Source organism: Dermacentor andersoni, chromosome 3 (assembly GCF_023375885.2).
Source record: "Dermacentor andersoni chromosome 3, qqDerAnde1_hic_scaffold, whole genome shotgun sequence".
Taxonomy (NCBI): Eukaryota; Metazoa; Arthropoda; class Arachnida; order Ixodida; family Ixodidae; genus Dermacentor; species Dermacentor andersoni.
In genome coordinates this window covers 157376668-157390635 of record NC_092816.1, presented here as the reverse complement: position 1 = coordinate 157390635, position 13968 = coordinate 157376668, and the positions used below count along the sequence as shown (strand labels likewise).

The 13968-nt window shown below is 45.6% G+C and overlaps 1 protein-coding gene across 1 annotated transcript; it reads left to right on the top strand.

The window, feature by feature from the left end:
• The first annotated feature begins 3990 nt into the window (after positions 1–3990).
• Positions 3991–13765, top strand: LOC129383005 (uncharacterized). The gene is made up of 3 exons (XM_055067196.1): positions 3991–4117; positions 7883–8128; positions 13472–13765. Exons 1-3 carry the CDS (start codon positions 3992–3994, stop codon positions 13763–13765), a joined length of 666 nt encoding a protein of 221 aa, XP_054923171.1. The 5' UTR covers position 3991.
• The last annotated feature ends 203 nt before the right edge of the window (positions 13766–13968 follow it).

The window sequence follows — 13968 nt, the reverse complement described above, 5'->3', positions numbered from 1 at the left end:
CTCGCCACCGAGGCCCATGCTGCGTGTTCGGAATTTGGTGAACGTAATGCGTAGAAACGCTTTATTGCACAACATCAAGAATGACTTGGGTGAAATGTTCTCCATTGAGAGATAAAGTTAAATACTACTCATTGTAGCAAGTAACGTTTTACTGAGGCCCCTTAATATTTGCAAGAATAGTCAGGCAATTTTAAGAAGTATGTACGCGTACAGATATAAAATCCATAACTGCACACTAAAAAAAAACAGAAATCGCAGTTTTCTAAATTGCATATATTATAGTAGCTTAAGCGGTGAAAGTTCACACAAAAATTTACAGCTTACGTCAATTGGTTACAATGTATACGACAGTTCTTCACATATTACCTATGTTTACCCACCTATTACTTGGTCCTCAATATCGTATTTCAAAGCGATGTATATTACAAAAGCTTTGTTCTCTTTAGATGCATTACTAGGTGCAGCCTACAGAATTGTGATATAATTTTTCATTGCTCAGTATGGAGTTGTGAAACTAAGTTTCGTTTTTCCGTGTTTTGCGGTTTTCAACAACCTTTATTCAACAACTTTACGGCCTAATGTTACGGCCTAAATAACAATTCTGCTTTCAACAGTCACTACATTCCAACTTTATTTTTCTTTTTATTACATGGAGCTTCATCGCTATAAGTGCAGCGGTTGCCGAGAAAAACAATTTATCCGTTCCCTTGTATTTAGATAAAATCCTTTGAGCTAAAGCACCTTCTTACAGCATGAAATTAGCTTTGGCCAACTTTCGTTATGCCATAGAAATTTATACAAAGCGTTCATTCAGCACTAAGTTAACACACTTGGATGATAACTCGCGTACGTCTGTTCAACCGTAAGCAATTTTAATATATCATTGCAAAAATCTCGTTATTGGCTTTGAAAAGACACCCCTTTTGTCGCTTTCCATTACGTTTTGTAAAATGTCTGGAGCTTGAAGTAAAACTCATTAGCGAAGTTCGTTGCAAGATGAATAATTTTTTGCAATCTGTAAGAGTGGTGATGACGCACAAGATTAGCCAATAGGAGGTGGTCTTTTTAACTGAGAAAATGATTTTTCAAGCCTACGCACAGCAGCAACAATCCTAGCGCTTGTAGACGTACTGAAATACACTGCTACCGGGATGTCGGCACCATTGGAAGGATTCTAACCTCTGAAAATTTAACAGTTTCGCCATAAGGGCGAAGCAATGAACGCGATAGCAAACATGTTAGTATAATAAACGAAGTGTGAGACCCGTAGCGCTTGTGGAAGTATCAATTTAAGTAAACGTAGGCTGACTAAGTAGTATGAATTTAAGTAAACGTAGACTAAGTAGTATGAATTTAAGTAAACGGAGGCTAAGTACTATGAAGTTAAGTAACCGTAGGCTGACTAAGTAGTGTGAATTTATGTAAACATACGCTGACTAAGTAGTATGAATTTAAGTAAACGTAGGCTGACTAAGTAGTATGAATTTAAGTAAACGTAGGCTAAGTAAAATGAATTTAAGTAAACGTAGCCTGACTAAGTAATATGAATTTAAGTGAACGTAGGCTGACTAAGCAATGTGAATTTCGGTAAAGGTAGGCTGACTTAGTAGTATGAATTTAAGTAAACGTAGGCTGACTAAGCAGTATGAATTTAAGTAAACGTAGGCTGACTAATTAGTTTGAATTTAGTAAACCACACCTTTCTAGAGTGGTTGAGCGGCCGGCTACGGACTGCGCCAGCGTCCGTAGCTGCTACCTCACTGTAGTGGCTTGTTTCCAGATATGTTTTACCTATAGCCCATGCCTACAGCTTCCGGCACGACCATGCATGACCTCATCGCGGCTTCGGCCTGTGCTTCTTTTTTTTCCAAAGGTGGCGGAAAATACCGTTTGACCACTCTTGAAAAGTGTGATTCAGACAGTATGTAACGTTACTTGACCGAAAAAGAGTCCTGGATAAACAGGATTTTTTGCATTTAAGTATTGACGAGATGTAGTGATGGCAACGGGGAAACCGCATTTTATCTGATGACTCCGTTTAACAGCTCGTATCTCGTTCATGCCACCGTACTAAGATGTGTGGATAGTGACTGCTGCTTGTTTTGGTTGAAAATGAACGACTTATCTAGATGCATTTTAACACATAGGACAAAAACAGAAAGGGCTGAACAACCGCTAGCTCATTCCCTGAAATATCCTGTAACAAGTATGTTACATTTATTATGCGCTGCACGGCGAACCTTACCGCACACAGAATAGTTCCAACTCTTGAAACGCTTTACTGCAGTTTATCGCGAAGCATGCAGGCGCATAGGCTGCATACTTATAGTGGCGCGTCCCATTGCATCAGCTCACATGTGCTGTGGTGCATCACGTGTTCTCACTGCTCTGTAACTGCAACGTGACCGCCGTCATGCAGGGGTCGAACATCAACCCGTTCTCAACCGAACACTCGTGAATTCAAAACGCACTGGGAACAGGTATTGTTGACCCGGAGATTCATTTGCCTCTTTTCCCGGGATTCTCGTTGGACACAGAATTTCGACCGGCAAAGCAGTGGCAATGAGTGTACCTGTGTGCTACACAATTAAGAAATAATTACGGTACAGGGTAATCACTTCTCAGTTTCCTGGATTTAAAAAAAATAGCTTGTTGCAGATAACATGATTCTAGTCTTTAAGCTGAATTATTCAGAGAGGCTGACATTACTGGCACGAGAAATCTAAACACATATTCTACTCATTACTAAAACTTCTCTTATAACTTTTAATTCACTAACTTACGGCACATATTGCAATTTGCGAATTGTAGCTGATGAGATTGCGAGGCGTATCAAGTTGGAATTAAATTCCAGAACGACACCAGTTTGGGAGAAATGCGCCATGAAACTCTCTTATGCATTGAAGTACAAAATTAACTGGAAATCCCATTTATTTGGTCCCACATTTTGGTAAATAATGTCACAAAACTGCTGTCATCATAGATATTCATTTGAAGTGGATGAATCTTGCGAGCTCACCGGCTACAATTCGTAAATAGCGACATTTGTCGTCGTGAAGTAATCGATTAAGAAGTAAATTAGTCAATTACTGTTGATTAGTAGTGTACGTGTTTTGATTTCTCGGGCCGGCAATGTCCGGCTCTTGGAATAGTCCTGCTTGACAACAAGAAGTCAGCTTTCTGCCACGGGCTATCTTTAAAAATTGCGTAAAGATTGCATACGACTACCCCGCATAAATACTGAGCATATCATGGACTCACAGGTGCCTCTAGAGAACTATGTCTTTGTTATCAAGCTAAGTGTCTATCTGACTGAAAAAGAAAGCTCATGATGATCAACAGCTCCTTTGATTTTCATAAATTTCCCACATTTGAGTTACCCCATGCTTGGGCCATTGTGGTACGTGCCACTGTGTATGTTTCCACTTCATGTCCGATTCCCTACTATTGGTACGCATGCCACTGTGACTCAAGGTGCATGAAATGCCTAACTGTATTTAGATACCAATGTTAATCCTTTCCCCGCCTTTTTTCTTTCCCCGACGAGCATCACCCATTGCCTTCTTTCTCGTGGCCTCGCTGCGTCAAAGTCTCACATTGCGCGTAGCGCTGATTTGGCGTTTGCTTTCCGCCACAGATTGGGAGCGGTGCGGTGCCTAAACACAAGCTTGGACCGTATTAGTGTGAGCGTTGTGGCCTCTGCAGTGCATAAATGTAAACATTGCATGAGATCACACTGCATTAAATTACAAGTTGCATGCGATAAAAGCAATGCGCGTGTCGCATTTATTTAGCATATCATTTATTTACCGCCTCACTAAGGCTCAAGCTTCACATGCGCATTTCGACATGTGCATTGTAGCTTAACATTTTTTTAAGAGGAGTAATCTTTTTTTGTGGTTGAAGACACAGCCTTCCAAGGATCTGTTCGCCATATGAAAAGCAGCTGTTTCCACTTAAATCCAAATGCTGCGTTCATTCTCGCAGGTTCATGTCCTTGATACATCTCCGCATCGTAGACTCTGCGGCGCTGACAAGCATGGCACCCGTTCTGGCAGGCCTACCCACCATGGCGGGGTCAACGACACAGAGACCTGTATGGTTCGTCTTCTCGCTGGTGAGTAACGCACGCTTGCGATGGTGGGCGTTAACTCTGGTTTTCCTACTGAAGCGCAGGCAAAACGTGTAAATCTTAGGGCCTTCATTAAATTGTTGCCTGACTTGCACAAGCTACGACTACTTACCTAATGTATGTACACTTAAAGGTCGAGTGTATGGACAATCTAATAGTTCCAACATGGAGTGACTACATGCCCATGTTTACCTTTGTGACAACCATCGTCCCTCTCGTCAATTTTGTTTGTGGTGTAGCAGTGTTATTGGGTAGCCGCTGAACCGATTTCAATGGAACTTATTACATTTAAAAGGAAAGTAGTCAGCGGTCAGAGTATACATTCTATATTGTTCATTTATTGTTTCCACATTCTGAGTAGAAGATGAGCAGAAACAAATGTTTATTACCATGCTTACCAACACGGCAAGCCTGTACGAAAACAGCCGTCCCAACTTCTTGAAATCCTCTATGAAAGCGTTTAAAGGTACAAATTCAATATATTCAGATTCCGTAACGTCATTGCTTTCTGCATTACTTTTGAAAAAGTGACATTCACGAATTATTTTATAAAACTGACTGGTGGCAAAATTTGTCAATATTGTCCACTGTACACGTCACAGTAGACGTCGTTTTAAAAACTGAGACTATAGGCTTTTATGTGCAGACACAAGTCTTTAAAGTTCACTTCCTGTCTTTCTTTTTATTCTTGTCATATTTTGTGAATACTCTGAAGGTCTAAAGAAGAGTCTGCTCCGAAGAGTCGCAATTTCACGCTTGAATTATTTTAAGTTCACCAAATTTGATCCAAATTGATTGCAGGATGAGCACATCACAGTGATTCTGCATTCTACATGTATATCAAGCACTGATAGGAAGCCTTCCTAGCCGTTTAGGTTGCCATACACAAGATGGCCGATCTCCCGACTACACCTCCATTCAAGCTGACCGCTGTGTGCGGACATCAAGGATGGAATGAGGGAAAAAATTCGAACAGTTCCCATGATTTTCGTATTAATTGTGGTACATGATTTTATTTGCCAGCTGTTTTTGCTATGTCCTTGTATTAACATCAGACTCCGTATCATAGACACGTTCCCGTCCGTCGTACGCATACCTTTGTCCACACCTTAAGCTCCAAGATCAGCAAAGCCAGGAGACCAAACGCCGCGCCACTTCAACTTAGTGCTTAGTTGAAACTATGAGTAAGATAATAAAAACGCTGAGGCTCTCAGCAAGCAATACAACAACGCATTGCCCAACAGCAAAAGGATTTTGATAATTAGCAATGTTTAGGCGTTTCTACGTTTATTCGTCTCGCATGGAGAAGCGTAGCGTTGAAAACTTGTCGAAAAATGATTCGTAGCCATATTACCGAGGAAAGTCCAAAGTAGAAAAAAATGATGAAAAGGTCGAAAACACATCAATTAAAAACTTGATGTTTGTCAGTGACGGACACCGCACTGCTACCCCATAAAGTGTCATGAAGAGTGTGCAAAATCCGGCTATTGCGCAAATACAGCAACAGCTAGAGAACATCAGAGATTAAGCAGAACTTCGGCGCACAGCCTTAATGTTACTGGCTTCAGCAGCAGCACACGCCTAATAATACACTTCTCCCCCGTTCGCTTTCGGCGCGAAGTTGTTGACGGGGTACACAAGCCGGTTGGTCGTTCTGTGCACAAGCGAACACAGCGAACATGTCAAAGTCCCGAGAAAGACAGAAAAAAAAATTTATCGACTGGCAATCACACAAAGATTAAAAGAAACACAAAAAAAGACACAAGAACACTAACACACATGCACCTAATCTAGATCAATGATGAATACAAAAGAAATACAACGAACAGTTAACAGTAAATATAGAAATTAACACTCCACAAAACACGCTTAGGGGTGGTCAACTAAACAGAGTTCAAAAGAAAACAAAGGATAGCATACGCATGGCCGGGCAGCAGCAGCATGTCTATCAAGCGTGGAGTCGACGGCAGAGCTTTCGCGAAGAACGCTGGCAAGCCGATCTCGTTTTACGGTGGATGCGATTGCTGGGCTGGGTTTCCCGGGAGTCTAAGTCCGACGTCTTCCCTCAAGCTGGTTGAGCTAACTTGAGGGGAACTACGGTGAGCTTGGATGTAGACGTGGGTTTGTCGTCTCCTACGTCAACTCTCGCAGTTAAGAGCGGCTAGGCGGCCCCGGCAATACTCAACGGCACTAGCTCCTTGACGCTATTCAACATATTGTAGGCTCAGCTTCTACACTGCTTACCTCAGTCTAAAACTTGCGATTAAATAACTTCTCCTTTCCCTAGTTCCCTGTGTTGGGGAACCGTAGATATTGGTGACGATCCAATAAAGTTCACCCAGTTGGATCCCGCCTCCTCCCAAGGTCTCGGCCGCGCCCCTTTTAATTAGGGGTAAGGGAACGGGTGATTCCCCGGGGCATTGAGATGTCCGGCACTCGTATTGCACCACACACGCACACCCTTGAGTCCGTGGCGGGCCTCTATTGTTCGTTCACGAACACAGGAGAAACGACGAGGTCCGGCCATATGGCGCTGTCGGCACACATACACTGTCAGCACTGCGTGGACACAGGATTGCATAGACACACCACATATTTCGGGGTATTTGCACCCCCGCCGTCTTAGTAAGCTTCTCAATGCGGGGCAGAGAATACACAGGTGTTCCTACAAAAACCTCTCTGGGCGTCACGGTCGCTACGACGACAAAAGGACAATAATCTCTAAACCTGCTTTCGGCTTCTTTCGGCCCCAGTGGCCCGAGTGGCCGGAATACCCTTCTTGATCGCCGCTCCCCATTTTCACGACCTTTTGGCACCCGTTGATCGGTGCTTCGCCGAATAGAATAACGCTGCACTGTCACATACACTTATGCACTAAAACTACTCAATGCACTTTGATATGACAAATGAGAGCGCGCTACAAAGATGAAAGCACGCGCAATCCCCGGCTATCAATTGTGGCCTCTGGCCGATCAGCTGCAACAGCAGCTTCCACCGCTTAACTGCGCCACCTCAAGTGGCCCACACAAACATAATTATGTTCGTAAGACTGCTGCCCGCCTATCGTAGGAATTCCTTCGTACGTCGGCAACTGCGACGGCTGCTTAGTTTTGTCAATCGACTTACTGTTACTATTGGGGTAAGCATTGAAGTTCGCACCCGCGCTGCCATCACATACACGGTTCTTGTCGACTACAGCGCAAATTCCTTGCTGCGGTGCGCATCGCAAGCTTTTTGATCTAACTAACGGCTTTAGCGTTGCGAATACGCTTTTATCGTAAGAATTTTCTAGCACTAAAACTTGCTGGTAAGATCGTTTGGTCAACTGGGCCCCTTATTATGCCATATTGTTCTTTTTTGACCTCAAATAGGATATAAGTACTTTTAACGACAAAATATCGAAGCAACTGATAATCAGGCTGCGCTATAGAAGTCACATCATCAAGTATAAAGTGCTTCAAAAAGTGTGGCCACCGTTTCGATAGGGGCCCTATATCTAGTTCGTGAAGGAATATTATCAGAATGGCAGTGAGACATAGACATGGACAAGCAATAGGGGATTATGAGTTCTATTATCTGTTCTTTCTAATAGGGGGGACTCTTTTATGCATGACAATATTTAGCTCACGTTACGTGTACTTTGTTTATGCTTGTCTATCTCCGTACTTTTTGTTGTCCTGCTGCCGCACTTATAGCACAGCAAAGTACCACGAACGGCTGACTAAGCTTGGCCACTCTTAACCCCTGCAGACGTGCCTGGTAACGGCCATGGGGCTACTGTTGTACCAGGACGAAGGGATGGGTTCGCCGAGACTGCAGAGCTTTGGGTGGGCCTTCCTGTCTGCCTGCCTGGTCGCTGGCCAAGAGTTTTTCGCGCACACCACGAAGGACATCCCCCAGGGGGTGCTGCTGCTCCACTCGTCCTTCACATCGCTCCTATTCTCAACCCTGCTCGCCGGCAACGTGCTCGAAAGCCCCAAGGCGCTGCTGACCAAGGTCCCCGCGCCCTTGCGTCGACTACCACTCGTATCGCTTTCATTCGCTTGGAAGCTCAACCCACCCGCCGCTCTGGCTGAGCATACATGGCATTCTGGCGTGGAACACGAGGTAGCGTGTGCAAATGTGGCATTCATGACGTCCGCATCCCAACGATTGCGTAATGCAACATGCACCTTCATACGCTTTCCAGGTTAGAGGCTAACTGCAAAAAACCTGTTCTTCGAGTTACTGACTAGTAGAAATTATTTAGGCAACCTTGACAAGGTTGTAGGGCTGGTAATTCTGCAGTTTTCCTATCGCCCGCCTTTATGTATGAATTAGGTAGATGATCGTGCCCCTGTTGCTTAGTGCATATGACGGAAACCTCAGACCACAACTTCTGAGCGAAAGAAGATATATACAAACGAAGCTTAAACCTTTCGTCGGCGTTATTTTTGCGTCATCAAACACATTAACAGAGTTTGTGTGTTGTGAGCGAAGCATAAGGTGGTTACATCTTCCGTCAAAAAACAGTGAACCGATCCCCGAGACTTATGTATATCTACCCACTACTGGGAACTCGTCCAGCCTTTGGGCTCCACAGAAATAGGTCCAATTCTAATCCTTTCCCATACTCTACCAATCAAGATGCGCTGTTTGCGGTCTTAAAATACTGCTCGGCCCCACTAAACGCAGGGGTAATGAGTGCAGCTGCGACGCACCGATAACTGAATGCAGCTGCCGTAAATCGCAAAGCGCTTTGAAGCTGTTAGAATCATGAGGTGATGCGAGCAACTGGGGAAAGAAACAATGGTACCAGCGCTAAAATTCACAGAATGTGTTCCTAAAACCAAAGACCTTATCGGGGATGGAATAAACGGAAAGGTCGGCGGTATCGGAGGCCCATGTGGGCTCTGCAGGGTGATATAAATAAGGCCTCATTTGAATTAGGAGAAGTACAGAGCGAAATTAGGTTCAATGTAATAGATAGAATACACATGGTGCGTGTTCATTCGCACCGCAAAATTGTGCATGCAAATGGTGGCAGAAGTGAAGAATGTTGGCAAACAAGCACAGGGTGATGAAAATCTGATAAAATCACGCAGTCAGCAAAACGAAAGTCAAACAGGCAAACAAACACAGGGTAATGGAAGCCTGATGAAATCACGCAGTCATCAAAACGAAAGTCAGGTAAACAGAGACGGTAACGAGGGTACAACGGGTGGGAAGAAAGTACATGCAAATTTACAAATAAAACGAGTTTCGCACGTTACACCTGCGCCGACTGCTCCCCCAGCACGCAAATTCAAATTTCGATTATCGCCTCTTCTCTCATCGCTCCGACCACGCGCTCGCTTGCATTGCAGCGCGTGTTATACCGGTGGTTGCGTTGCCACCATGGCTAGACTGGTCTCGTCATCCCGCAATTCGTGCACAGTATTTTTGTGTTGTGCCACAACAGCCTCTCAAACACGAGCCACTGAGTCAAACTCGTCAAGCTGAACTACGTGTTTCAGGGGAAACTCAGAGACGATTGAGGCAGACGCTGCGAGCCGTGCAACATTAAAATCGAGCTCTTTTATGTTCGCATGCCTGCTTTTTATCCCTGTGGTGCATTAAATTGAGTGGCCATTACATATATAGCGATAAACCTTAGTGAGGTTTTTACTTGCGGGCGCACTCGCTCTATGTTGGCCGCTTTCAGGAAGAAGCCTGCTGCCGGTCTTGCTGATGAGAAACATTGTCATCACTGAGTGCACAATATGGACTTTTGGAAACGCTGTATGCAATAGTGTGTTCTGGCAGCGATTAAAAAGCCAAATCACAAGGACGTTCGCTGGGAATTCCACACGCAGTCAGCAAGCCTCTGAGGCGGGCGTGCGTCGAACCGACAGTAGTACTACCTATCACAATTGGTAATTATGCACTGTTTTCATTAAGCACTTTAATTAATCTACTTTTATAAGCCTGTGCGAGATTTTGCTCTAGCATTTGACGGTAACTGTCGCTAAAACAAGAATAATTTCTCTTCCTTTTAAATATGGCCTTCATCTATGTGATGTTAAGTGTTTTCGAGATATGCGCAAGACTCCGACTACGAGCTGCGCAACGTTTGCTGTTTCTAAAACGCGCGATGACGTCATAATCGTATACAGAAGTGTCTGTCATGCACATTCCTTTTTAAAGTATTTTCGCGTGGTGAGACGGGCGATCGCTAGTCTATCAAGCCATTGAAATCTGTTGCACAAAACATGGCGCGTATGTATTGAGGAAAACTAGCAGAAAAAAAGGATATAATTTGTATACGAACGCTCCTACCGAAAACTGAATGGCACTCAGCGCCACAGAATTTCGTTAGCAGGCTTTAAATCCTAAAGAAATAAACAGTACTTGCTTTTGTTTCCCACGTTTCTAAGCGCAGTGGCTTCTGCGCCGTTGAATTTCTATCGGAAAGACACACAGTAGACGTTTTTCATTCACACATCTCTAAGCACGGTGGCTTCTATTGCATTGAACTGGCGCATCCCTAAAGCTCAATGTTTCAAAATGTCTTGCGGATTATGTGTGAAACATATTTGGAATTTGAAAAGCCGTTTTATGTCATCATTTTGTTTCAGGCACTAAATGACAGCACCTTTATTGATATTCCGCCCCTACCCCCTTCGCCCCCCAAAATAAAGAAAAGGTATTCTGCGCGGGACAGCTTCTGGAGAATGGCACTGCCGTGCACATATTGCCGTTTCCAAACCAGTAGACACGCTGCCGTTACGAAAATGTATTGTTCCGCGCGTTCCGTAAATACAGAGGTGTTTAGATTGACCGGTATTCCAGTAAAATGCAGGCGGAGGCGTAAACGTGAGCGGTCTGCATGGCCACCTGGTGTCGAAGTGCTCAAAAAGACAGAAATAGCTAATGTTGCCGTAACCAAGTGTATTTTACTTTGTTGCGGGTGTACATTTTTGGCAGCAAGACGATTGCGCCTGCGTTTTACCGGAATACCGGACAAGCTAAACCTCTCTAATGCTTCGTTGCGCGCCACCGGCACTCGCTCGCGCGAGCGTTCTCGTAAGGCTGCCCCGGCTGGCTGTAAACACAAATAAAAAAAAAACTACGGAAAGCTAATTGATCTATTACAACGGATTAGCAGCGGTATTCCACATTTAGGACAAAAGATTTATCCATTCAATACTGAGCCTATATAAAGGAGAGTTTGGCACAACTGCGGTCAAAAACCTAAAACTTTTTCGAAGTGCCGACGCGACAACTGGAACAAGCCCGTCTATTCTCCACAGAGTTGTATCCGATGTCTCAAATACGGCATAGAGTGAGGGCAGGGGCGCTGCCGTCCAACATACAGCACGAGGGCCACCAGCAACGAACGACAGAACATGTGCACGCGCTGCCGTTCCACAACACCGCGAGTGCCACTAGCAACTTGAGAGAAAGCAGGCACCCTGCGGTTCAGCATACAGTGCGGCGGCCACGAGCAATAACCACGAGCATCGCGAGACAGCACGCATGCCACCGTTCAACAACAGCGTGCGGGGCACGGGCAACTAGAGAGATAGCAGGCGCATTGCTGTTCAACATATTGCCAGGGCCACCAGCAATGAGCTCGAGCGGCGAGACACCGCAGGTGCGCTGCTGCTGAACAGCGCAAGCGCCACGAGTTACTAAACAGGCAGCAACGTGGGCGAACAACTAGAGACAGAGCAGCGACCCTGCCGTTTAACATACAGCGCGACCACCTCAAGCAATTTCAGGGAAAGCAGGCGCGCTGTGGTTCAACATACAGCAAAAGGGCCACTAGCAACAATCCGAAGGAATGAGAGAGGATATGTGCCCTGCCGTTCAACTGCGCAAACGCCGCGAGCAACTAGACTGAAAGAGAAACATGGGACAACACAACGCACGCATAGCCGTTTAACATCGCGAACGCATCGACCAACTATGGAGAGTGCAGGCGAGCTGCTGTTGAACATACAGCGCGAGGACCACGATCAACTAGATAGAGATAGCAGGTGCGCAGCCGCTCAACATGGAACACGAGGGCCACGATCAATTAGAGAGAGCAGGCGCGCTACTGCTCAACATGCAAAGCCTTGGTCACGATCAACTAGAGAAAAAGAGCGTAGGTGCGCTAGCGCTCGGCATGCAACAGGAGGGACACGATCAACTAGAGAGAGACCAGTTGCGCCACCACTCAACATGCAACACGAGGGTCACGATCAATCAGAGAGAGAGAGAGAGCAGGTGCGCCAAGGCGAAGCGAAGATATTAGTTTTATCGGCCGTGTAATGTGGTAAACATGGACATACTAACTAAATTAGCAAACATTGTATCACGCGCGCACAAGCAAACATGAAAACGTGTCACTAAATGACCGCGTAAACCCTGTCAAACAAAACGCTCCAGTGAGGAAACGCGGCAGCGGCAGCGAGCGATTTAACCTTCGTGCTGCCGCTCGCATTAACGCGAACAATGCAGCGAAAACATAGTGCAGCCCGGACACTGTACACCTCGCAGATGAGTTTCAAGGTACAGCGGACCCGCCGGATGCGCGCGGCCCCCCGGGCCGCCCAGACTAGAACTCTATCCCACTCTCCTCGAAGCCTTGCGCGCGACAGAATGAGGCGCGCTTCCTCACCGCTTTCGTCCGCTGCGTGCGCGAGACTGAGACGATCACCGGCTCAACCTCCCGCGCTTTCACTCTCACATACAGCATACGGCGCGCGGCGACAATTTTATCGCCCTTGGACTTGATAATGAACCCCTCGGCGGCGCCGACGGTGACGGCAGAAATGCGCCTGGAGTATCCATATAATCGCTATCGCAATGAATCCAAGATCTTATAACTCACTACAACTAACACAATTCATGCATTGTAGCTGCAATTGTTTGTCAACTGAAATAAAATTGTCTCGGACGTCTAAATTCCAGATATGACTATCGCATATTCATGGCTAAAGCTAGCCTCTGTTGCACCAGGCCAAAAACATCCCTTCTTTTCATTCTAAGTTCGAAAGGTACAGTGAAACATCGCCATGATTACTTTATGTGACCACGTGCGGTAAGACGCTTAGAATGCTATAGTCAAAAGTACAGTCGATGGCTTTTTTTCACGATAGATAGTTCGACAGTAGCTCAAATATTGATACTACTATCCACAATTTTCCATTACTACTCTGGTCAAGGGCGTTTCTTAATTCAATCTTTATAAGAATGCAGCCTTAGTGACTGCGAATTAGGTCGGCGGGTCCTGTGCTTTGGCCACCGAAGTCATCAGCGCCGGCGAAAATTAAAATTTCAGGAGCCACGTTGTGGCATAGTGCACAACACTAGTGCGATCTGTGCTCCCAGGTCGACATGGGTGAGATGAGCATGGCCAGCCAGACGGCGTTCGCCTACGTCTTCTTCGTGTCCAAGGCGCGCGAGACGGACCAGGGACTGGCGAACATGTACAAGTACGCCATGGACGTGCTCATGGCGTGCGCTCTCACGTGGACGTTCCTGCCCAAGGATGTCGTGCCAACTTCCAGCTACGGAGCGGCCGTTTTCGTTCTTTGCGCCGTCGTGACGGCCGAGGTGCAGCGGCTGCACTACATGCCCCGACCAGCGCCAGGCGCCAGGGTCCGCATACGCTTCTTCATGTGAAACCCTCAGCTTCACTCCGATTGCTCTTTTTATTCTCAAGCAATAATTATCAATATCGCCTTGTCTTTTAGCCTGCGTTATCATTGTAAAGCGAATCTAATAATGAAATACGCGCATTTGGTAACATAAACGCATGTGTGCCATTCGTTCAGAGCAAAATGACTGCCTCTAACCTCCTCCGGTTCGTTCACAAAAGCCCTCCA

Bases quoted from the DNA above. Each gene is read 5' to 3' on its own strand.
- LOC129383005 (XM_055067196.1), top strand. From the start codon at position 3,992: ATGTCCTTGATACATCTCCGCATCGTAGACTCTGCGGCGCTGACAAGC. The intron at 4,118-7,882 runs GTGAGTAACGCA...TAACCCCTGCAG, and splicing joins TATGGTTCGTCTTCTCGCTG to ACGTGCCTGGTAACGGCCAT. The intron at 8,129-13,471 runs GTCCCCGCGCCC...CTGTGCTCCCAG, and splicing joins CCAAGGCGCTGCTGACCAAG to GTCGACATGGGTGAGATGAG.